General features: G+C 38.7%; 1 protein-coding gene across 1 annotated transcript in view; it reads left to right on the plus strand.

Annotated features, from left to right (window-relative positions):
- Positions 1-25,536, plus strand: part of LOC105677984 (nicotinic acetylcholine receptor alpha1) — a 174,353-nt gene that overhangs the window by 120,717 nt on the left and 28,100 nt on the right. Inside the window, exons 3-5 of the mRNA XM_012376914.2 lie at positions 3,779-3,823; positions 13,581-13,690; positions 21,809-21,989. Coding sequence (XP_012232337.1) covers positions 3,779-3,823; positions 13,581-13,690; positions 21,809-21,989 — 336 coding nt within the window. The remainder of the gene's footprint in view (positions 1-3,778; positions 3,824-13,580; positions 13,691-21,808; positions 21,990-25,536) is intronic.

Genomic DNA, 25,536 nt, shown 5'->3' on the forward strand with positions numbered 1-25,536 from the left:
TCTCAGCTCTGACCGCACACCTCACGTAGGATGTACAGCTACGGTCAGCTGACGCACCAGCATCGCCGTCGCCACCACAGACTCTACAGCGGAAAATAATTCCCTTAGAGTTCTGTGCCCGGTTGACTCGGCCCCCACGTGACACTCACGTTCCAGGGGACATCCGAATGCGAAGGCCTCTCCCGCCTCAGCTCGCAGATTCACTTGCGCCATCGAGAGCCGGACGGTCGCAGCGCATGGCACAACGGAGACATGCTCCACCGCAACGCAAACCTCGCCGCAGGGATGCAACACGCACCCTCGCATGAATCGTCCTGTTAAGGACCCGATTCCAACCACGCAGACGCGGCCGGTAATATCTTACCGCGCCCGTCACCTTTCATTCGAAACTCGCGGCCTTACACTCTGCCGCGAATGCGCCTATAAACTGGTGACCCCGACGACTGGTCGAGAAAGATGGGCCAATCAGAGAAAACTGGCGAGACGCAAGACAGCGACGCAGCGCAAATCAGAGAAGATTAACAAATGGGCGAGTTTGTGGATCATTTGCATTAAAAAATGAGCAAACTCCGCCCACGCATACAACGACACGGCCACGGCAGCACCTTCATTCACAAGGACGTGGCCATCTGTCAAAAAAGTTGTCGTCAGACACGACGGCCCAACCAGGGCGCTACAGCAGCCATACGACGGACCTTATCAAGTCGTACAACGAACGAAAAAGTCTACAGGCTATTGGTCAACGACAAGCCAATCAACGTCCCCATAGACCAATTGAAGTCAGCATACGTCAGGGACGACCACAAGCAGCCAATAGAACCAGCCGCAGCCAAGCAGTCAAGACCCTCCACAGCCGACAAGAAGAGGAGCGGCAAAACATCAAAACCAACTACTCGTTTTCAGGCTTAAAAACTGCCAAGGGGGTCCTGTGGCGGCTCACCGCCACACAGCTGTACTGAAGCGGCATAATACGCCGCGGCGCCGCTACGCGCCGCAGGCCTTCTACCAGTTACAAGCTTGCGGACCCACCGCCAGGTTGCGCAGGCGGTGAAGAACCTTCTCGCGATCAAGCTTCGATCGACGAGATATAAAAGAGCTGCTCCGCAGATCTTTCCTCACTCACTCGCTTCAAGGCGAGCTCTCACAAAGGGCCCTTGAACGGAGTCACAGCTCTGCTTCGAAGAGCGCAACCAGCAAGTCTTCTCGACTTTTCACAGTGCCTGGGAAGGCACGGAAGCGAAAGACTCAGTCTCAGCTCTGACCGCACACCTCACGTAGGATGTACAGCTACGGTCAGCTGACGCACCAGCATCGCCGTCGCCACCACAGACTCTACAGCGGAAAATAATTCCCTTAGAGTTCTGTGCCCGGTTGACTCGGCCCCCACGTGACACTCACGTTCCAGGGGACATCCGAATGCGAAGGCCTCTCCCGCCTCAGCTCGCAGATTCACTTGCGCCATCGAGAGCCGGACGGTCGCAGCGCATGGCACAACGGAGACATGCTCCACCGCAACGCAAACCTCGCCGCAGGGATGCAACACGCACCCTCGCATGAATCGTCCTGTTAAGGACCCGATTCCAACCACGCAGACGCGGCCGGTAATATCTTACCGCGCCCGTCACCTTTCATTCGAAACTCGCGGCCTTACACTCTGCCGCGAATGCGCCTATAACTATATTTTACGTTGTAATTACTATTTTCTCATATTCAATATTTCATCAAATAATATTGTAATTATTGTTCCTGTTATATGATATTAGATCGCAATATATTATCTAAGATAATTACGTTGCTAACCTATCGCATTATAATTATAACTGCATATGCAGTGCCGCAGTAATCGCAACGATACATGACGTCCGATTTGGTAACCATAATTGGCGCTGCGGTTACGGTATTCACTTGTCGCGCTTTCAGGCATGCAACCCCCCCCCCTCCCCCCCACCGTATCTGGAACACGGACATTAATATGGTTGAGTACGAAATCGTAACCACGCTCACGTTCACAAGCTCCTGTTATTATCACTTAGCTATTACGCGTCCGTAGAAACGCCGTGGATGATTACTGATGCCGATATATCTGATTACACAAGCGTAACTACTATTACGTTTAGCGTGCCGTCCGCGTACGCTTCGGGATCGCACGCAACACGATAATTGCTAATGATACGCTTGTAAAGCAAACTTTAAACACCGTCGCGTAAAGCCACGCCGCCGCGCGGAGAGACAGCGATAACCGCTGCTATTAATCTTGAAGCGCGCCGTTGCGCTGAAAATAATACTGTCGTTTTATTTAATTTAACGCTACCGATTATTTCAGCTCCGTGGATTTCGCAACCGTTTGCAACTTTTACAGAATTTATTTATGTTCATTTCGGGTAACGATATACGTGTTGCATTGTTATATTTTCTGCGATTCATGTCGCAATATTAATCGCTTCATGTCATCAGACCGATCGCAAGTTAGCGCTTTGTAGCGTGGAAAATATATTATAAAGATTTAAAACTGAACTCTAAATATTTTTAATTTATTTCTTACTTTTCTATTGATTTCAAGTGAATTCGGCAAAATTTATATTTTACATGTTAATATTTGATATTAAAAACTGGAATTGTGTAGGTAGTAAATAGTGATATCTTTTTAAATTTGGACCATAAAAACATCGATTTAAAAAAGAAATTAAAAATGCAGAAAGAACATTGAAACATTCGTTACATTGCGTGTACACGACGCTCGGCTAGCGTAACGATATGCAAATTTTTACGACACTGAAAAGATACCATCTTTACATCATGCAGATTTAATTCTTTTTTTTTTAAGTTACAAGTCAGAAATTTCGTCGTTTAGATTGAGATAAGCCGAATCCGCACTAAGTGGCATCGCGTTTCTCTCTCACTCGTATACCACTCGGGATCTGCATATACGACGTGGAATTCTCTGCGGTGATTATTGACGATGATGCGACTGATTGTAGGACCGTAACTGCTGTTATCGCGTTGAACATTAACGTACGTTAACACAGGTGCAGTTCGACGGCTATAGTTTCTGGTGCTGGAGCTCGTCCGCCCACACTTGACATCCGCGGCCGCGGATAGCCGCGATGCCTTACCCGCTGTCAGTATTATCGCGTTCTATTACTACTAGACGGTGGCCGCGAGCGCTAACCGGACTACCCTTGCAAGTGACTATTGATATGGAGGTGCGACTCAATGTGGAACTGTAACTACTGTAATGTTCGTTGACGTTTCTATTGGCGCAATCGGAGAATCTATTGACCTGTATGCGAGAACTCGATAACAACTATTGTCTCACGCGGCTTAAAGGGAATCGCCGCGAGACGTTCTTAGCGTCTCGTCTAGTGCAATCTTGTGTTAGGAATATTTAATTATTCAAAAGTTGCGGTAAAACTCTATAGTTTTTTAAATATAACTTTAGAATTTTATTGTAACTTTTATATATGTGTCTATAAATTTTACGAACAAAGAGAACATATTTCGTCGAGACACAAGTTTTAAAAAAGAGGAAATGAAATGGGTCTCTTCGAAAATATATATATCTCAGATTTCAGCGTAAAAAGTGAATGTACTTGGCGGTAGAATGATTTATTGGGATTTTCGAGCGCGTCGAGAGTCCCTTTTATCTTTCTTCTCTAGTATCATTCTAGCGTCTCGAAAAGCCAATAAATCCGTCTCTGAGTAACCAGAAACAGCCAAAGTAGGATAACGCCTTCTAAAGATCTGATGCTCACCTTTCTTTCTCTATTTTCTTTTTCAGAACCTGAAGAACCAGATCATGACGACAAATGTTTGGGTGGAACAAGTAAGTAAAATATTATATCTTTTAGCACATACGGATTATATTTATTAAAATATCTATTTAAATTAGGCGTGCATATAAAGCGTACGCATAGTACTTTCTTGCATAATTTTGTCATTACAAATATTGATAAGATAAAATAATTGTTGCAGCAAAAAATTTATTCAAATTTGCACTTCAAGAAATATTTTATAAAAAAGTTTTTAACAAGAAATTGTATCAATTGTGAATGTAATATTTTACATTACTATACTCAATTTGTATTGAGAATAGTATTATACAAAGGACTGATTAATTATTCATTATTTATTTCCTGTACGCATTTACACTCATGTTTACCTCATTATTATTTACCATTGTTAGCACAATTATTATCACTATTGCACAATTGTTGTTACGGCAAAAGCTATGTATTGGTATGTGTCTAGGATTGTTAACTCATTGGAGCTTATTATATTTTAATTATTAATCTAACAATTAATTTGGCTATCTGATCAAATATACAACAGATGTGTGCTCTTTCGTGAATTATTCGTAATATCGCTGTCGGTTTCATAACATTCGATATTATTAATTCTCATTATTTTCTTATAAAACATTAAGCATGGCTGGTTATAATATCGCGTAATATCGATAATAATATTCGAAATGTTTTGCAATTTAAAAAAATACTTTTGTCTTTTATATATGAATATAATTTTCTTAAAGTACACATGAGATTCAGCTATAAAAATTTGCAAAAAGTAAAAATGTGTTTTTTTTTTACAAGTGTGGCATGTTTTAGCAATCGCGGAAAGTGACGAAATCAGATAAGACGCTCAAAGATTGCAAGAGCCAATCATCGAAACCTGGTTTCTACTTTTGAGAGCGCTATATACGCGATTCTATCGTATCACTTTGACCGTCAGGATCTTCCCTTTCGACGTAAGGCGACGGTTTGGAATTTCAAAGCAGGCGAATTTCATTCGCGCTTGTCGCGCGTCGAAATCCAAGTCGGTGGATAGCAGTTGGCTTTTATTGGCGTAACACCCTTCCGTGCCACCCTCGAGAACGACTCTGCGACCGTTTCTCGTTCGTCTTGCGAATTTATCAGCCGTAATCGTTTTTGCTCGTTCTTTTTTTTTTGCGTCGTTGGTCTCTGTCGCTGCTAATCGCGTGGGAGCGCGTCATAAAACTGCCGCTTTGACAACCGGTTCTGACAGATTTCAATGAAACTACGATTGATCTTTTTATTCTATTCTTCGTAGTTAGACACCATTCACATATCTATTATGAAAAACTCGGGCTTTTTTCCTACTTTTCGAGCTGAAAACGATGTAAAACTAAAGACTCGTCTTTTTAGGAGAGTAGCCAAATCTAGAACCGTGATTTCTGCGACAAATTTCATGTTTTAAATAAATTAAATGTGAATATAATAATTTATCTAAGTTGAAATTTGTAAAATAATATTCTGTCTCTCTCTTTCAGCATTTGTTAATTGTTTTATTTTAAGATAGAGTGTTTAGAAAGTAAAAATTTAATAAATATATAATAGATAAATATTATTTCTTTGGATACTTCATTCGTCGCAATTGAGTGAAAACAAGAATTATCTTGGTTTTTATTACAAGAAGGGGGAGGGGGAAATTATGATATTACATTCAGATGGAAGATAAAATCGTGAAGCAAAAAAGAGTAGGATAGTGATGACAGACGGTGCCTTGGAATGGTTCGTTGAAAGGATCTCTCCAACTTAGTTCAGGATACGTCGGGATGTCAAAAAGCTTGCCTTACTTTACGGAATCTACAAGAGACGAAGTGGTGTCGGTGAAATGCATTTTAATTGCAAAGCAGCTCGGGCGCACGTACTCGCCCCGCTCGCGGATGCAACCCTCGTCTTGCAATGCGGAAAATTTCGAATTCTCGAAGAGTCGCCGGCCGATGCTGGCGACAAGCCAAAAAACTTAGTATCGCGGTAGAATGGATTTCGTCGTCGGAATGTATGGATATTCGTTGGTTGACTTTGGTGTAACTTTTTGAAGATGTTCCAAGTTTCCCTACGTGTGAGGCACAGGAAAGAAGGTCCGAAATTGTCAATTTATCATATTCACAATCTCATAATCAGAAAAGAGGCGTTCTACAAATTGACAGAGCGAAACTAAGTAACGAGTCTTTGTCGAGAATCCTCGTTGAGTGGCCTCGTGTGCTGGAACATCGTTAGCCGCGACAATAAGTCTTCGGGCGGCGGGACCCGAGACACGAAGCTGCCGGAAGTTCACCCGAAAGGTTGGCCGGCAGAAGTGCCGATTTATACTTACCGCGCAACCGTGCGCTTCCCGTTTGTACCGTGAACTTTTTTGTCGTCTCCCTTTTATCCACGTCGACGGTTCGTTACGATCATTTGTCAGTGTCGATAAAGCGGGTTCGGTGTCTTCCTTTTCTTTCTTTTTTTTTTTCCTGACGTTGACTCGTAGGACGAGCTGAACGAGAGCGGGATACGAAGGATCAGAGGTGAACTTCCCCTTTAACATGATGTCAGTTCGCCCGATGAAGTAGCGCCCTTTTATCAGAGTTTCGGAATTGCTTGCGATCACTGTTCGTCGGAGAGAAGGGAACAAAGAGAGAGAAAGAGAAAGCCTAACTGACTGTGTCAAATCCTTCGATGGCCTCCAAAAGTTTCGCAACACTCGAGAAGTAAACAGTCATATGTTTTTCTCGACAGAAAGATGGCCGGTGCCGGAGGTAGAGAAAGTTTAATCGAGTCGTGCAGCGGCGATCTTGTCCGTGTCTTGTTTGTAAAATAGAATGGGTATTATTTTCGTCCCGAAGACAAATTGCGCCAATGGAAACAATAGGCGAGGGTGGAGAAAAACTTGCCGCAGAGATAGAATAAGAGATGGGAGGGGAGGAAACGCGCGTGAGTCGAATATAATCGGTGGAAAAGAGACGCGTCGCGCGGGGGAGAAGTGCGGTAACATTTATTAGCGCCGACCTGTATGGTTTGCGTAATCGTCGCGATCAATTTCAACCGATTTATCGGGTCCGAGTATCTCCAGTGTGCCGCGGGCGCGCCCGCTATTATTGATATTGTTAGAATAATTACAACGAACCGGAACGAGAGCGCGGTCCGATTTAATGCACGCGCGACTACGCCGCCGCTCGACGTGTATCGCTTGAATTTCATCGTCGATAGGAAATCGTAATCGACTGTGCGCGCTGCGCGTGGAATTGCACAGAGCTCAATTACGATGTGCATGCACAAATTATCGACTCTATCGAAAAATTATTTAATTGGGTTATCGCCGTATTATTACTGTCGCGTCGTTCGTGCGCGTTCCGCGAGAGAGAGAGAGAGAGAGAGAGAGAGAGAGGGGGGGGGACAAAGAGAGAGACAGAGAGAGATATATACCGAATTCCATATTTGCGAGCTCTCGTTATTATTAGTAGACGGTTCTATTCCAATTCGGCTCGCTCGTCTCTATTGTCGAGCACCGCCGGAAATCGGCTCGAGTTCGCGACACGGATCGCCGAGTGCCGCAGAATCATCCCCGGCGATATTTATACTATAAATATGGCGAGAATGTCCCGCGCCGCGGGAAGTTTCCGTACTCCTTCATAGCCTTTGTAACTGCAACGTAATGCAAGCAGGAGTCCTCGCGGATTCCTCGCTCCTCCCGCCCTTTTGTTCATTAACCGATGCGCCGACCCGACGTGCTTGCGCCGCACTTAACTCCTCGATAACATAAAGAAGGCGTCGTCCGTTACAAAGGCTAGTTTGAATAACGGATTCAGCATCGGGCTACGATGCTACTATTTACATAGCGAACAGTAGGCTTTGCCGCGCCGTTCTTGTGCAACGTTATTGTATCGTTATTGTTGTGAGCTGTTCTATTGCTAGTTCGTGTTCAAGTTTATCTCGTTTGTTTGCCGCGTTTATTATCCAGGATGTCTTATTAAAATTCATTCAAGATTAATAATTGACTATGATGAATACACTATTAATTGTCGGACTGGTATGATGATGAAAATGGAGCTTTTTCTACGTGTTTTCAAACGATTTTTGAAATGTTCGAATTTTATCAGAAATATTCGTGAAAAATACGTTCAATCGGAAAATGTGAAATATCTCTAAACACATTTTTTTTTCTGTAACTTCACGCCGAGCTATTATTACTTTACGAAACCATTCGGCATCGTCGTAGCAAAACTACTCGATACTTTATGAAAACGCGAATATATCGCAAAGTTTGTTTCAAGATGTACCTATTGTTCATGTAAAACTAGTATAGAAATTGTTATTTTTTTCCGGTTATTTTTTACAGAATAGTTGAGTTAGGGATTACGGACTCAGCTCATTCAAAAGCGGTAAGACGTTTCCTCTATGCATCGCTCGTATTTATTCTACAATACTATTCTACTATTGTTGCTCGAAGCTGGAGTTTACGGCTTCCAAATGTCCGACATGGGCGATTGTCAGCTTTGCCAGAAAACAAGCCGACAGTTCCAGTCGTGCCAAGTTTTCTCACCTACTTTGATAACAACGGATTTCTTTCCATCTTCTTCCTGCTTCCCACCTCTTGCGGAATGCTCTGACACGATCCCCTATAGAAGTTAAAAGATTCTATCCGACTTGTCGCGAAAGAAAAAAAAAAAAAAGACTGGCTGAAATATCAAGATCCGAACGCGCTTGTTTGCGATGCATTTATATAACGCGAGCACTATTTTGTTGCGAATGTTATTTTATATAATAGTGAACGGAAAATATCAGTTTTCAACTTTGAGTGCACCATCGCCAATTCAATTTCACATTCTCAAAATTCTCATGACAATTTTGATAGAAATGCGCATTCTGATGCATATACTGCGTTATATTTACTTTCCGAATTTTATTTAAACAATTTATTTCGAAATTTTATTTAAACAATTTTTTAAAGGGGAAAATTTATAACAGCATCAGACAGATGTAGTTTTTTTTGCAAACGTTAGTAGAAAGATATATGTTTTTCATATTGAAAAAGCAAGCAATACTTGTATTTCAAAGCTGCTGGCGGCTAGCTTCGCAATTCTGTTATCAATAGCAACATGTTCTGCTGGTACCTCAAAAAATATCGCTGATAAAACTGCAAGGTGAAATTCGCACGCGCGTGTATTTTCGTGTTTTCTGCCGCGAGATTTTTTTTTCATAAAAGCGAACGGGCAACTCTGCGTTACATGGCAGCTAAATCTGAAGGCTTGACAGCGTCAACGAGACAACTGTACCTTGCACCGTGCTATAAAACAGTGCACAATAATCGACAGTGAATTCTATCGCTGCACAACGCCCATTTTATTCCGGATGTCGCGTGTAATGGAAGAATCGCGCGGTCTCTTACGAAAGCTCCCGATTGTCAATTGCGATACACGCATGACTTCAGTGAGTAAACCGTGCCAAGTCCTCTCCGCCTTTTGTGGCTGTGAATTCCCTCCGCTCTAAAATTTCTCTCTCTCTCTCTCTTCGCGCAGGATACATCGACAAATCCTTTGGGCGCCGCGCGACAGGAGACGCACGACGGTGCGCCCGAGAAAATACGGAGATTCTCAGCCATTCTCGAGTTTAAAAGGTTACGCTGGATAGTCGTCGATTTTACTTCACGCCGATTTTTCTTCCTCCTCTCTGCGATGCGCTCTTGACGCGACACAAACCGATTTACCGATTCGGTCTTGCCTTTTCTCGACTTGAAATGCACTTCTTTAATATAAAGTATTTAAATAAGAAAACTACAGAGGACTAACTTAGACAACGAATAATCGTAAATCAAAATGCGAACTTATAGTTCATTCGGAAAGTGGTTATAAAAAATGCTTAACTGAATTTTATAACAATTAAAAATATTATTTATAATTTTTTTCACATATAGCTAGAATAACTTTTCTGGGTTTTCAAGATGTGCGCGTGAATTTTCCACGGCAATGCAAACTATAAATTCCATCATTTTTCTATCACTATCCTTTTTTGGTGTACGCAATAAATTGCAATATTTAGTATTTTATTTATTGTAAATAGCGGAATAGATGTAACACTGTATTTTAGTTAGATGCGAATTTGTGAGTTAAGAGAAAATAAACAATAAAGAAAAATAAATTGTTTGAGAATATTTACGATATAAAAAGGAATTGAAGTTTCTTGTAAAACATTTTTCGTAAAACGATTGATATCACGAGAGTGCTTTATACTGTAGGAAAGAAAATATTGCTACTAAATTGCTAGCGTTTTTTCTTTCGCGAGGCAGTGATCGTGCTCGAAGTCGGTATGCGATTTTACGACGTCGTACAATCGATTTCCATCCTCGGTAAATCGCTTCTCGCAAAGTGCACCGCGCAAATAGAAAAATTCAAATGCAAATGACGTGTGGCGGATAATTTACGGCCATATTGAAAAATACTAAATTTTTATGATCGCGCCTCGAGGGCAGCTCGAGGGCGTCTAGATTTTTAAACTCGTCAAGAGAAAGTGCTGGTATTATTTATTTTTCCAATGTATTACTTAACATTCTCTCTAAAAACTCTGTATAATTGTTAATATTTATAATATATGTTTATTTTGTGTACAGATTCGAGAATAATAAAATAATTGTCTTTTTTTGCAAAATGAAAAAATAATTAAAATAATATAGTGGCGTATTGCAAATAACTTCGTGTAATTTAACAATTTAGAATTGTGCAGAATGCACAGTTAAACGTGTAAAATTTTCTCTTTTTACAAAACTGATTACATTAATATTCTATATATTTACTTAGTTTTCCTTAGTTTTGATGTTAGTGAAGGGAGTTAACGAAAAGTTATGAAAGTTTACCGCCTAGTACGATTTAGTGCTAGTTTTAGTTTTTGCGTGGTTTTTGCTTTGATTACAATTCATCTAACGCTCCCAACCGCCCCACGAAGTTGTTTTCGGGCATTTGCCTTCTTGCAAGTTTCCCTTCAGGATTGGTTTCTAAATTAGCGTTGAAATTATCTGAGCGTCTGTATAATCACTTTAGCAGAAAAATAATTTTTTGTGGTGAATGTATGATGGTTTATTATTCCGTTTTTTATAAAGTGCGAAAAAAGCGCGAACGTAAGGAAATTGCTAAAGTGTATGCTGTAACTACATACATTTCATCACATTACGCACAACTTTTTCATGTCAATTTTTTAGCAGAGTGTTGCAAATTGCGTTTTATTATTCCACTTTATCTTACATGCGTGCAATATATGTTAGTTAAACAAAAGTTTTTAGTCGACATAAAAAAAAGAAAAATAATTAAAATCGATTTATTTTGGTCATTGAAATTAAATGCAAGTTGACTGTCAAATATCTTAACTATTTATGTTCAAGAAAATTTTATGTTTTTCCTTAATTTTGTTTGAAAGAGCTGGTAATCGACAATTGTTTACTTAAACAATGCAAAAAATGTAGAAAATTAAAATCCTTCGATTGTTCCCGCTCGTTGCGCGCATGGTAATTGATTTCGATCCGAGGCTGCTGGATCGTGCGCGGAATTTTAGGCGTTCCGTGGTGATGCCAGATACGTACCAAATTCGGCTAATTGCGAGCGGAATAATTAATGCCTGCAAGAGCAACGAAACTCGACGCGTCGTGCGCGCGAACGCACGTCGCAGATGTAGCTGCAGTGGCGCTACCTTTTTCCATTACGCGTTGCTGCACGACATAAATCTGTGTAAAGTGATTTAGGGATTAAGGTATCCTCGTTATACGAATAATCTTTAACTTTCGCTAACTTTTAACAGAGAACTAGATATGTTAAATCCGATATACACATTCGTATATATCAAATATAATAATTGCAATATATAAGTAGGCGTAAATTGTATAAAAAAAAGTCTTCTTTTTTACCTTACTTCTTTTAGTTTAATATTGTAATTTTGCGGAGAAATTACAGCGTCTGTTTTCAAATTAAAACAGCTTCTCTTATTCCGCGTCCAATGACTGTTGTAATTTAGAGCAGTTAAGACGTGTGAGCAAAAATTAAAACACTAAACAAAATATGTTACGCATACAACGAGCGTAGTGAAAGCTTTCAAAATTATGCAGCTGGTCGTTTTTATAGAAGCGAAATGCTTTATAAAACGCGTTTATTTTCGCCGCTACGAGATCGCCCATATTCCATTTCATAAAGTCCATTTTTTCCTTTTGCACTGATGAAATCTCCACACACGCCACGACCATTTAATATAACGAGATAAAAGAGTTCCGCTAACAAATAAATTAACAGACTAACGAATAAAATTATTATATGTAGCGCATTTGAGAAGTAATTTCGTCCGCTTTTTTTTTTTTATTGTTTTGTATTTTGCATTACAGTAAGGATGGAGAGTTATAAATGACAAAAGAAGAAAAAACAATTATTTATTTGATAATTTCCTATTATAACTATCTATAATGCAAAAAAACTAATCAGGAATATCAGGAATATTTATATTTGAACGATTGAATACGCTAATATTGAATGCGCCGCAATTTATTTTTGAAAAAATTTGATATGTCGAATCAGAAATTTTATATACGAATTTATTCGGATTATAAAAACAAAATACAAATGCTTGGTTATAAAAATACTACGTTCAATACAAATTCGGTCTCGGCGTGATTGATAAATATATTAACGGAATTTAATCTGCAACTAGATCAAACATGGTGCTAGCGGCGGGCGTCGCTCGAGTATCGATCCGGCGTAAGAAAGCGTCGGCATGCCTTATGCTACGCCACCAACACGGGCAACGTATCTATTTCGCTCGAGGAAAATATCGACGTGTCTTGAATCACGCGCTCACGGTCTCATGCGGCGCGCGTAAATATCCGCCTTACGTTCGCGTAATATCTTGTCGATCGCCTCGTTATCGCAGCTCGATAATCTCTCTCTTACACAACGTGCTAACGAGTTAAAAAAAAGGCGCGTCAAAGCGATTTGAAGAGATGCCACCTCCGGCTGGTGCAATCGCGACGCATCCTTCGCTTCCTCTCTTTATTTTCTTGTTAACGAGCGAGAATAACGATGAAGGAGAAGACAATATGCTGTTCTAAGAATGACTTCGCTTCCATTGTAATGCACTCTGGAATATTGCTGTATTTTTCGAGGAGTAAAGAAATTTTGCGGTAAGGGGCTGGCGGGGAGAACGCGGGGGAAAAATGATGGCCGGTGAAACGAGAGAAAAGTCGAGGTCTCGTAATTACTCTCCCACTTAATCGTTTGATCTCATTTGGACGCGTCAACCGTTACTCCGGAAAGTGAATCTTAGAAATAAGATCTCGCGGCTTTCCTTTCCGGATATCGGTCGCGGTGTGAAGCAACTTCCGCAAGGTAATTATGAGGGTCACGAAGGCGTCTGAGTAGCAAACGGATCTGAATTCGAAAGTGAGATATATTACATTTAGGATGATTATCGATCGTTTCTGTATATGCAGACTTTCTAAGTCGCAAATATTGTATTATTCTCTTTTTATATATGAGTTATTTCAATTTGTATTTAAGAGAAGTTTTGCTTTTTGACGAAAGTTAATTTTTTGGAGAAATTATTTCTTCTAGCATTACTATAAATTTATATAAATAATGTTAGATTGATAATTGTTTCGTATATGAAAGATAAGTAATGAATCAGAATTATATAAAAAGAAAAAGAAAAATGAAAAGAAAAGTCAAGTTCGGATCATTATTCTTTGTTCAAGCAAAAATTGCTCGGTAATTAATTAAGATTTTTCTACCCTTCTTAAGGCGCTTCACGACTCTTCTTTTCTGTTTTCAGGAATGGAACGATTACAAGTTGAAGTGGAATCCGGACGATTACGGCGGTGTCGACACCCTTCACGTGCCATCGGAACATATATGGTTACCTGACATTGTTCTTTACAACAAGTGAGTGAATTCCAATATTTTACTATAACAATATCCGCGGATACGCGATATTTTCTTCAGGCTATTAATATAAATTTTCTTCGCGTCTTCCGAAACGACCGACGGTATTACTCGCCAACATCATAAATCTTTCACGGTGGATTTCACGTAGATTTTTCTGCGTTCATTGATCTAACCGTATGCGTGGCCTCTTCGGATCGTACCGTTCGTTATCGCGGACCAACCATACTTTATAGGATTTTAGCGCAAAGTGCAAGGGAACGTATACCGTAAAGCCTCGCTCGGAATATTCCTCGGAGGAACGGCACGTCCTCACTGGCTATTTTGAAAATCCATGCTGCGGAAACGAGCGCGCGCGACCACGACGGAGAAACCTCCAGTTGAGAAATAGGATGTACTCCGGCACGCCGAGGACACTTTTACGAGGAGGCGTAGAAGCTCCTCGGAGAGGTCGACTCATTTGTTCGGCGACGATGGCTCATACCTGCATCCACTCCTACCATATCGCTGCCGCATTTTACGCTCGACGATCCCCGCCGTAACTTTTAAGTAATCGCGCGGAAAAGAATTACTTTTTAAATCCGCAACCTAAACAAGATGAAGCTTCAATATTTGGTGATCTCGAGGCAGATGTTCAATTTATTCCACGAGAGAGTAGTTGCCATTCTAGATTAAATAAGTAAAAATCGTCACAATCTCTTTGTAAATTTGACTTTTTATAAAAGCGTCAAATAAAACTTGGATTTTTGACAAAAACCATATTCTATAAAAATTTGATTGTGAAAAGGCTTGACTTTTTGCACAAAATGACCGAATTTACAAATAGTATGTAAAAATTATCAATCAAATAAGCGATTCTGACTTGCCAGTCAGAATTATCTATTAATGGTCACGGTTATAAAGGGAGGGTTATTTCAACAATCTGACGATCGCGCGTATGATGCCGACATCTATGACCGCGGATTTCATCCGTTGTGAGTCTTCACCATACACATAGTACTCAGACGCGATGACGTGATGCGTAATGTGCGGTTAGCTAAGCCGCAAATTGCGTAAGTCCACGCAAATTACGGAACCATTAATTCAGAATAGATCAAAATTAATTACCCGTGTTCGTTGATGAAGCATTTTGTTCCATGTAACAATTGCATTGCATCGCAACGATTGTAAATGCTAGTATCAATTTTTTTTTTTTTTTTGTAAACTTGTAGAAAGTATATTTTACGCGAATCGCGATGTATTAAATTGCTCATCGCCAGAAAACTATTTATACCTCGACATTTTTGTTAGGGGAAACATTTCAGTTAGCGAAGAGATACCGAGTTTTGTTGAAATCTATGAGATACTTTTAGAAATAAAGATAAGAGGCGGAGCCGCTCATTCTCAGAAAGGGTCGGAGTGGCATTCGCGTGATTCCTAGATAAGCAGTGATTTCTGGTATCTCCTTTACGAACAATCGACTTCTGAATGGCGAAGGCAGGCAATCTCATCTAAGGCGCCGAGGCGTCGTGTATCAAATAAACCGAACTTAACCCGCCCTATTAAGCTCCACTCAAGCGCGCGACGTTCAATCCGCCATTCTCATTTCCATCGCAGCTTTGAAGCCTCCCTGCACGTCCATGAGCCGGGCTTTCCAGCATCCCCTACTTCACGACAATATCCCTTTCATTCGTTCCAGGGAATACGTACGGCGCTGATACATTATGTAAAACTCAGCCTGACACTCCAGGATGGTGCTATCTGCACTCTCCGCCTGATATGGTATATATTTCCCCTTACTTTCAGTTGAGTGCGTAAAGTGCACTCTGAGGTAAGCTACTGTTGCGGTCTAATACAGTGGAGAATGTCGAATGGACTAAACAGATTTTCGCAAAATTACACTATACATGAATCATGGATAAATTTAATTGTCGAATACAGAAGAAACATTTTGTTAATTCAGTAAGACTAATTTTGTAGACTGAACTTTGTTGAATCAACAAAATTGTTATATCAGATTATTGACTACTGAAATATTGTTAACTCAATCAGATTGTTTGTTTAATTTAACAATTTCTTAATAAAATAGTTTATAAACTTGCAATATAAGATTTGCGTAAATTTTGTTACGTTTTATTTTGTTGATTGAAGAGTCATTTTGTCACTGACAAGCTTTGAGCTCTCGCTTTTGTGCTTTCGCATATTTCTAAGTTTTTATTTTAATATTATACATATATTATAATGGTTTTTGTTATATAAAAAATAAATAGTGTACGAATTACTTACTATAAATTAACAAAATTCATTTTACCGATTCAGCAATGTTATTTTATTCTGGCACAACAAAACACGTTAAAAAAGATAATCTTGTTGATTGAACACTTTATTAAACACTTTTGTCAAAATTTAAAATTACAATTATTTCTTAAATATGAAAAAATTATCATTTCTTTTAGTTAATCAACTTCCACTCTTTTTATATCATAAATTATATAATAACATTTGTTCTTTTCGTATAATCTATTAAGTTAGTTGACAGTTTAAAATTTTATTATTCTTTGGATAAGGTGGCTAACATTGTTTAAAAATCTATCTATAAAAAAAAACATTTTGCGTAAAGGTATGAACAAGTGTTTTGCTAATATAATGGACACCATGCAAAATTTCTATTGTTGGCGTATCTCTATCACTGGCGAAAACAAACAGCCACTGTATGTGGAATACAATAAAAATAAGTCTCCGTGCAATCAGTGACGTAAATAGGCGTCTATATGTACGCAAAGGGCCGGTAGAATAGCAGCCGAAGGATTGCTTAAGCGCAACGACTCCTGCGCGTAGGTATGCGCTGCAAAATGCAGAGTTAAAATATGCAGGAAACGTACATGAGGGCGAATCTCGTTACTCTATTATCACCGGATTACCGCACCTGCAGCTCATCCTAGATCCCGCGATAATTCATTCCAGTCGCCTCGCGAGCGAGCAAAGGTGACCTGGTAACAAAGCAACGACCTCCGTCGAAGTAATTGAACGCACTCGCGCAAAAAGGGTAGTCGATACGCGATTGTGAACGATGCGATTTCGATATGAAGAGGCCAGGCAATGAATTCGATATAAGGAAACGGAGAGAGAAAATAGTTCCCCTAGCAAGATAAGTCACTCGTGGCGCATTCAATCTTACTTTGTTATTATTTATGGGACAACTCACTCTCATCTGAAACATTCAACTCGAAATTCGCGTGCTAGGTTGCGAATTCTCCAGCGTTCGGGCTCGCTTTAACGCTTTGCGAAGGGCGCTCTCGCGTGCTCTCTCTATAACGTGTTATCAATTGCGGGATCAGTCCGTCTCGCGTGGACATCGTAAGTATCGAGATCTACGACAATAGGGAGCTTTTCCTGGGAACGATCGCCGGTGCGTCGGGCGAGACAGAGTGAGGGGGGAGGGGGGTGTAAGTAATATTGTCCATAAAGGGTGCCTTAGCGCGGAATGCGCTTGCAACGATTCCGCCATTCACAGAGTATACCGAGCCTTACTTTGTCGAGATGGGACAAACTACCGGGTAAGAGGATGCCGATGTTCTAGACAGCTCTGCTCGTTCTCGAGTAAGCCGCGGGAAAGATTATCGGAGACTTTACTGGAATGGCCGGCGATCCACAATGCCGGCCGACGTCGTGCTCGGGATGTGTGGGAGTCTCAAGCCCTCGGGAAAGTGGTTTCCGCGGAACGGTGGATACATTGTGGCACGCGAATGGGCGTCATATTTTTCAGCCATGAGAGGGCCCTTTGCGAAGGGCAGCGCTTCCTGTGGCGTTCTATGCCACGGTTATAAATAAGCGCATTCTAAACAGCCGCAGCGCTGTTGCTTGCGATCGCTACGCGCAACTCAATCCTTTGTGTTTAGCATGTTGGAAAAACGTCAAATTTTCTGATGTTTATATTAACGTAACTGTGTTCTCAAAAAATTGTAAATTTTATAGAAAAATTTGTTACGTCGTTGTAGTGCATTATGTAAAACTTATAAATTTTTTGTTACAAAAATTTATAAATATAAAAATATTTAAATAGTAAAAAATAATCTATAATATTATATTAAATATATATATGCCAGTTATGCCAACTATATAATTTATTTCATTAGCTAGATGTGAATTATTTCAATGATATAAAATCAGAAATTCACCCTTTAAAAAAACAAATCAAATTGATATTTATTTTTAGCTCCTTTTTGTTATACTGCAATTCTTTAATTGTTTTTAATAGCAATTTAGAGTATAAAAATTTTATTTATAATAAAATAATGTTATAAAAATAAATATAAAACTAATTAGTATCATAGCCAATTTATCCGTAACAAATTTCGCGAATGGCGAGCTAGCCGACGTCGTCTTTCATTATGTCGTGGGTTCTTACAGACGAAGTTTTTTCAAGAACTCATCTGGCCTCCCTCCGGGAGAGACAGCCGGGAACGGAAGAAAAAGACGGCGACGTTATCATTAAGATTTGCGACAAGGCGATGCGCCTCTCATCGCGGCTCGAAGCCGCATCGTGTCGTAGACGCCGGGGGTTTTACTACTTGCACGGAGAGTTTCCGAGATTTACATGACGTGCCCGTGCAAGAAGCGCGCCATAAAGCACGTCGAACGAAAAACGTGATTAATTGAGTCTTCGAACTTTCTTGACGTAACTCGCAGAATGTGCCGGCCGTTTCTTATGGCGTTTGCAACATCCTCTTTGTCTTTAATCGACGAAGTACAAAAATTATGACTCAGCCTGCGGAACACCGTAATTTTTCTCTCTCACAGCTCTACTCCCTTTTGAAATATTATCTGAATTTTATATAAATCACAATGCAGAACTTCATACTGCAAAAATACGGCGTCATGTAAACGTATCTTATATTATCTGCTTTTATTTATTTAAAAAATTCGACGAAATTTTACTTGAAGTATCATTATCATTTACTTATTTCATTACGCGGAATTTATTAGATATTTGTTTAAAGTTTATTTACGAAACGATATCGCGATTACGTAGACGTTTCTGATTCTATTTTATTGTTGCTGAGCGAAAGATTATTTTTCGTCTACCAGCGACAGGATGATACTGCAGCATTTAAGATTATGTAACATTCGTGTAACAGTGCGAACGTATCTCACCGAGAAATCCTATCCGTCGCGAGAACAAAGCTTAAACATCGTCTGACTACAAGCCGCGATTAAAACGTCACTTTTGAGCTGTAGTCTTGCATTATTAACCGTACGAACCGCTGTTATCATTGCTCTACTCTAATGAATGCTGACTTTTGACTGACGAAGCCTGCAGCAAGGCTAATTTGGTGGGTTAACGTAGGTGATGTTTCACGCATGAGCCTAATTTTCGGTGTTTCCTGCTTTGCTTACCGGAATTGTCGGCTGCTTTCACTATTCATGAGAATAATCGTTCGATCGGCCATAATTGGAGGATATACAGTTCATAGAGAATGCATTATACGATCGATTTCCGAAGAACTATGGTCGGATATGTACGATGTTTCAAGATTATATCGAATCAAACGCAGAAATGCGTGAAGTCATAACAACGAAAATACGGCTAAGAGCATTGATAAATTACACGAGTGTATTTGGCTTAAAATTTTTGAACAGCATTATTTTTTATAAAAAAAAAAATGTTTGTCGACTCGACTCTGGGATCACGTATAAAAATATGTATCGATAAAACACAACGTATAATTTATTCGGAATTTATTCGGAAGATTCTTATTTACCGAAAAAAATCAATACCGATTCGGTATCTCCGATTTGGTCTTGTTTCAAGTTTTATATTTCATGATTCGTTGCAATCTGCATGTTGCACGTGTATTGTAGACGCTGAACGGTAACAGTTACGGCGAGTTGCTCTTATTTTTAGTCCGCGCGCACTCTATACAGAGTTTGATAACAGAAATATAATTATCGGATGACCACAAAGTACGGGAGACCTACATTAACACGCAGAGGCTTGTGTAATAGGATTCGCAGACGCGAGAACTTTATCCAATATGCAGCTTTTGTTGCAAACAAACACTCGCGTTCCATGAGCTAACGTTAAACGTATAAACTCTTATATTATGTTATTTTCTCTAATGCATGTTAATTTCCTCGATTGCTCGATTTAATCCATTTAATGCTGAGTGCTGCAATGCTTTTTAGTTGTTTCACTGCAATGTATTCATATAAAAAAAGAAACGCTAGGTTTTTTTTCTTGTTAGTTGTTTCATTCTACATATTTCAGATATTCTAAAAATTATACTTTGAATTATTTATAGTTAATTTATAAAGGAAGAAACGATATATATCATCATAAATATATTCCGCACATTTATTTATATTATTATAAAAATAGTGCATTTGAAAACTAAAGCGAAGCACTACATGTTTTTGTAACTATTGATTTTCCGACACTGAGACTGCTAGCCGTTTTCTTCCTTTCGCATCTCGTATTCGCGGATAAAAGAATATTAGCTTATATATATGTGTATATATGTACGTTACCTACACTGTAGCCCCCGCATAGTCATGAATTATTTCGTCAATCGACAATTTATATGTCAAAGAACGCGTCTCGTCCCGCCTCGATGGAAGATATTGCGGTCGGTTGTAGGAATAATATCGTCACGTATGCGGGGCGAGACGACGGATGAAAAATTCACGAATTGGCGCAAAACCGGCGCGAAATGAATCGACACACGGCGCAACAGAAATTCAGCAATAACCGTCGGCCGTGCCGATTAATATGAGAATGCTAGGTCCGACTGTGGAAAATAGTGCAACAAGTGCAGTCGCAGCAGCGACAGCTGTGACAGTGCAACCGCCGACACAGCCCGTATTATATTAGAAATCTAACCGCATTATCTCGGCGAGTTTATTTCTCTCGGGCTCTATTTCCTTAGCCACGTGCAATAATATCGCTCGCTGGCGTATAATCTACGCGCTTACGTGTATCGTTTATTCGACGGATTTTCTTATCGCGCTCGCTGCGAATCTACCGTACTCTCGTAACATCCCGTATTAATGCCTGTCGAAATTTCCCAGCCCGCGTCGACAGCGTGGAATAATTTTCTTTGTCATCTCTGATGATTCAGCTTTTATCTACATCGCGTTTATGTAAAAATCATTTACGGATCAAAGCTTTTCCCGATTTTTCCATGTGAATAGGCACAATGTTAAATGAAAATAATAGTAAAGTGTTAACCAATAGTTTTGTACGTTGCAATAAATAAATAGAGAGTAAAGATTTATCGTTATTTTTATAGGATTAATTTTTTTAAAGAAAATTTAATTCTAAATGTTATTTGCGTAACAATAATTATTAATCATTTACATTCATATCTTGTTAAGCAGATTTCTGCGAGTAAATGTTTATCGATGTAAAATCAGAGAGAGAGAGAGAGAGAGAGAGAGAGAGAGAGAGAGAGAGAGAGAGAAAGAGAGAGAGAGAGAGACGGAAAGAGAGAGTTAATTTCTAGAGAAATTTATATAGGGAAAGAGCGCCTGCGGCAATAGATAGTTACAGCTATTTCGCGTTCAATGTACGCATCGAAGCGTGCATTGAATGCTTTGTCAAATTTTCACACGGCAACATTTGAAGCGTCGCTTTGCTTTATTTGGAATATCGATTGATATCGTTTCTATTGGCTTTACACATATGGTAGGAAGCTTTTAACTTTCTGTCGTGACGTAGCAGTTTCTCTTGTTATGAAGCGCGCATCCTACAAAATGCAAATGATTTAGAAAGCAATATCGGAAAGCAAAGTTATGCTGACGCCTTATAAGACGTTTCTTTAACATAGCGTGACATTAATTTGAAATATCTTTTTGAAGAGAGTTTTTTCATGAGAGTTTATTTTGGAGATAATTACGTTGGAGTAAATTAAATTAAAGCATTGTACACATGATACTGTGTACCCTGCAAATTTACGAATGCGTAATATATAAATATGATATAATATCATATGTATAAATATGAATACGAATAATTTTGCAAATTGCAACATAAGTTAAGATCCAAATATATTGAAGCGTTTTAAAGCGATATTCGACTGATACTTTAAGAGTTATCTTTTATATTGTTTAATGACGAATATATTAATTTTGTGTTTTCAGTGCCGACGGTAATTACGAGGTAACCATTATGACTAAAGCAATTTTGCACCATACGGGGAAAGTCGTGTGGAAACCACCAGCAATCTATAAATCATTTTGTGAGATCAACGTGCAGTTCTTCCCCTTCGACGAGCAGACTTGTTTTATGAAATTTGGTTCGTGGACTTACGACGGTTACACGGTAAGCATTACGATTCGTACTAATCATTTAGTGCGCAATTATTAATATTTATTACTTTATAGATATCATAAATTGCGCATTAAATATTTATACTTACAAAGTTGTTTAGTCTCTAAGTTATCTTACAATTAATAAATAATTACAATGCAAAGAATATTAAAAGGCGGTAGAAATTATAAAGAAGATGGTTATCCTGAATTATGCTATGCATATTTTTTGTGTAATTCTTGAGAAATATATACCAGTTATAAAAGTTTTATAACTGGTATAAAAAGTTTAAAAATCTATAATTCCCAATGCGCTGGATGGAATTTATGTAAAATACATTATGGTGATTTATTGCGAGATTAGATAAATGGATATTATACATATTTTTTAAGGGATTTGGAAATGTTTTTAATAATATATTTAACCATGAAAAATCACCCATTAAAGTTAATATATAAACTAAAAGTAATTTAAGTGACAAATTATTCAATATTTTGCATCAATTAAATTTACATTTTCATATTAAGAAGGAATCCAATTTTCATATTCTCATTATCATATAAATTTTATGTGTGGAGCTTTTTATGCCCACCTCATATATGAAAAATACTAAAACAAAATACTTTAAATATTATTTAATACTAATACTATATTTGATTATCATAAATTAATTCGAAAACATTTTTAACGATGATTTTATGGCTGAACTACTTTTTGCATCTTCTGTTATTTCAAATTGCAACAATATAAAATTTCCGTACGCATTCTAATTTTAGCAGAAACGCGTGAGAGTAATTGGAGGCGTCTGTAAAAGTGACAATTAGATAATTACACACATTTCGCAACATCTGTTTATTCTATCCACCGCATTTTCTTTCGCGCTCATTGTCAATCCAGTAGATAAGCCTTACGCGCGGGCCGACGGATATATCCGTCACTGACAAATCCGCCTGTCTGTGAGAGTTTTACTACTGTACGTTTGCGGATATAAATCCCACGTCTGCGGGGATAAGCCATTTCGACAGAGAAGCTCGTCCGCTAGCCACTTCGAAAACACAGTGCCACCAGTAATCAACCTCGCATCCACCTGCGCAGCGGATAACTTCCGTTTCCGCACTTCGAATTCAATTTCCCTATCGGCGTGTCTCGCGGGCTGCATCGAGTATTTTCCATTGCGAAAAAGACATTCGCGTGATTGAAGATAGAGCGACTGTGAAATTCTAAACTTAAACACGTTAGACTCGACAGTGAAAATTAGTTCGTACAAATTGATCGATATTTGTGAGATCTGTCAATTTAATCCGCACGCATTATCCGTAATAAACCAGCATAACAATTAATCATAAATCTATCTTCATTGTGGAGCGATAGAAATCAATGTTACATTAAATAAAATAAACAAGAAAAAAATGTTTAGGTATAAATTCCAATAGAAAATGCAATAGTTTTTAGAAATCGCAGCTTTTAATTCTATTATTCAAAAGCAATTATAATTTTTAATTAGCAGCCGTATTTTTCATGGCCTACGACTTTATTTTACCCCACGGAATTTGAAATTTTTAATGAGATTAAAGAAAGTTGGAATAGATCGTTACGTCATTACATATTGATTTTTTTTCAAATTAAAAAGAAAAACCTTGATTCTTTGAAGGACGAAATTGAAAAAGCAGGAAACAAATTCGAGTAGAGCAGCGCGGTGAGAAAATGCGCGAGAAAGGCACAGTGAATGAACAACGATCGCTCACTGAGCTATCGACAGATCTCAGAAGTGGTCCAGGGAGGATCAGTCGGCGAAACTCCAATGGCCGCTGCGATTTTGCTCTCCAGACTTTATTCCGATTCCATGATCCGCAGGCTCTGAGATAGTCAGAATCTATCCTGCGCAGCCATTAGAGGTATCCAATTTCTTCCGTTCACTCTTTCCGCTCTTCCTTCTTTCGTTTCTCTCCTTTCCACATTTCCACTTACTTCTCTCTCTCTCTCTTTCTTTCTCGCCCCCCTCTTTTTTTTTTTAAACAATCGCGTATCTCGAGAATCGATTGCGGCGAGGGATGAAATGGATTTGGAAGGTGGCACCGCACTCGTAGCGGATTGAGAAAGTCACCCGCAGATCGGAGCGAAAGCATATACAAGGTGTCTCAAACAGCACGTCTGTTTTTTCACGCAGAAACAGCATCTCTTTTCGAAATTTTGTAATTTCTAATAATATATAATTGATATCTTGTCAGTATATTCTTTAGAAATTAAGTCCGCGAATTTTTCTTATTAGAACATTAATCAGTTAACTAAATAAGAAATTTATTTATTCGTCTAATAATCGAATATTACTCGTTAAAACTGAAGTTTGCGAGAGACGACGACGTTGGTGGAGGATAATTCTGGAATAACACGTCATTAACGTGCTTACATATGTAGAGCTGTAACACGCACATACTGCCAACGCTTTGTCAGGAAGTTCCGTAGGACGTGCCGATTATCTGAAGCATCGATTTGAAGCATAGGCGTAGCGCGCTAAGATAATAATCTTCGGACACCCTAAGTATCTCGTCTGTGTGTTTGCTGATTTATCTCACGTAGGTGTGTTTCGATTATGCTCCGAATCGAATGCCGAGCAGTTGAGGATTTAAACACTAGATGCGGTGGAGTGGAATAACAATGGGGATTTAGCTACTGCAGTTTTGGATTAGATCCGTGGGATCGTGATGAAGATTAGTTAGATTACAAATCTTGAGATGGATTACTATTCGTGTACCAAGAAGAGGATACTTTGGACTAAAATAGTATACTTTAGATGAATATAGATTTGAGTTATGTATTGTAACAATTTTTCCATTAATAACAGCGATTTATACTTATTAAAACTAGAGAGAAAAAAAGAGAGAAAAAAGTCATTAAAGAATAAATTTAACGATATTTTTTAGGTATAAAAAATGTGTAATCAAAAATTTACGCACTATTTTTTGCTGTCACCATTAATTTTCTCTTCATAACTTTAGACGAAAATTTTAATTTTATACTCAAATTGTATCATACAATATATAATAAAATAAACAGTTAAATGCAACATTTTTTCTCTCTAAAGTAACAAATGTTTTAACTGCAAGAATAACTTTTGCCATTTTTTTGAATAATTTATCACTTATATTGTGATTCAAAAATTCTGAAAACATAAACAACTAGATAATAATTATAAATGATTACAAAATACAAAATCTTGTTTTTCATTATACTGTGATATAGTACTACTATTTGATAACTTCAACTCTTATTACTAATGCAGTCCGCAGTTTCAACTATTGAAATTATTTTTTGGCCGGCGTATAGTATGCAAATGCCTTCCTGTTATACGCGCGTTTTACACCGTGATAAATGTTCAGGTTGCACTAAATATTTGCTGATGTGAAGTATAAATTTATTTTAATAGCATAAAGCCTGTGCGTCGTGTGTTTTCAAGATAAAATATTCATATATATGTATTTGCGTGCAAGATATACATTTCATTCAACTCAATGTTAAAATATAATGTGAGAAACATGAGCATTTAAATAGCAAAATATTT

Source organism: Linepithema humile, chromosome 1 (genome assembly GCF_040581485.1).
Source record: "Linepithema humile isolate Giens D197 chromosome 1, Lhum_UNIL_v1.0, whole genome shotgun sequence".
NCBI classification, from domain to species: Eukaryota; Metazoa; Arthropoda; class Insecta; order Hymenoptera; family Formicidae; genus Linepithema; species Linepithema humile.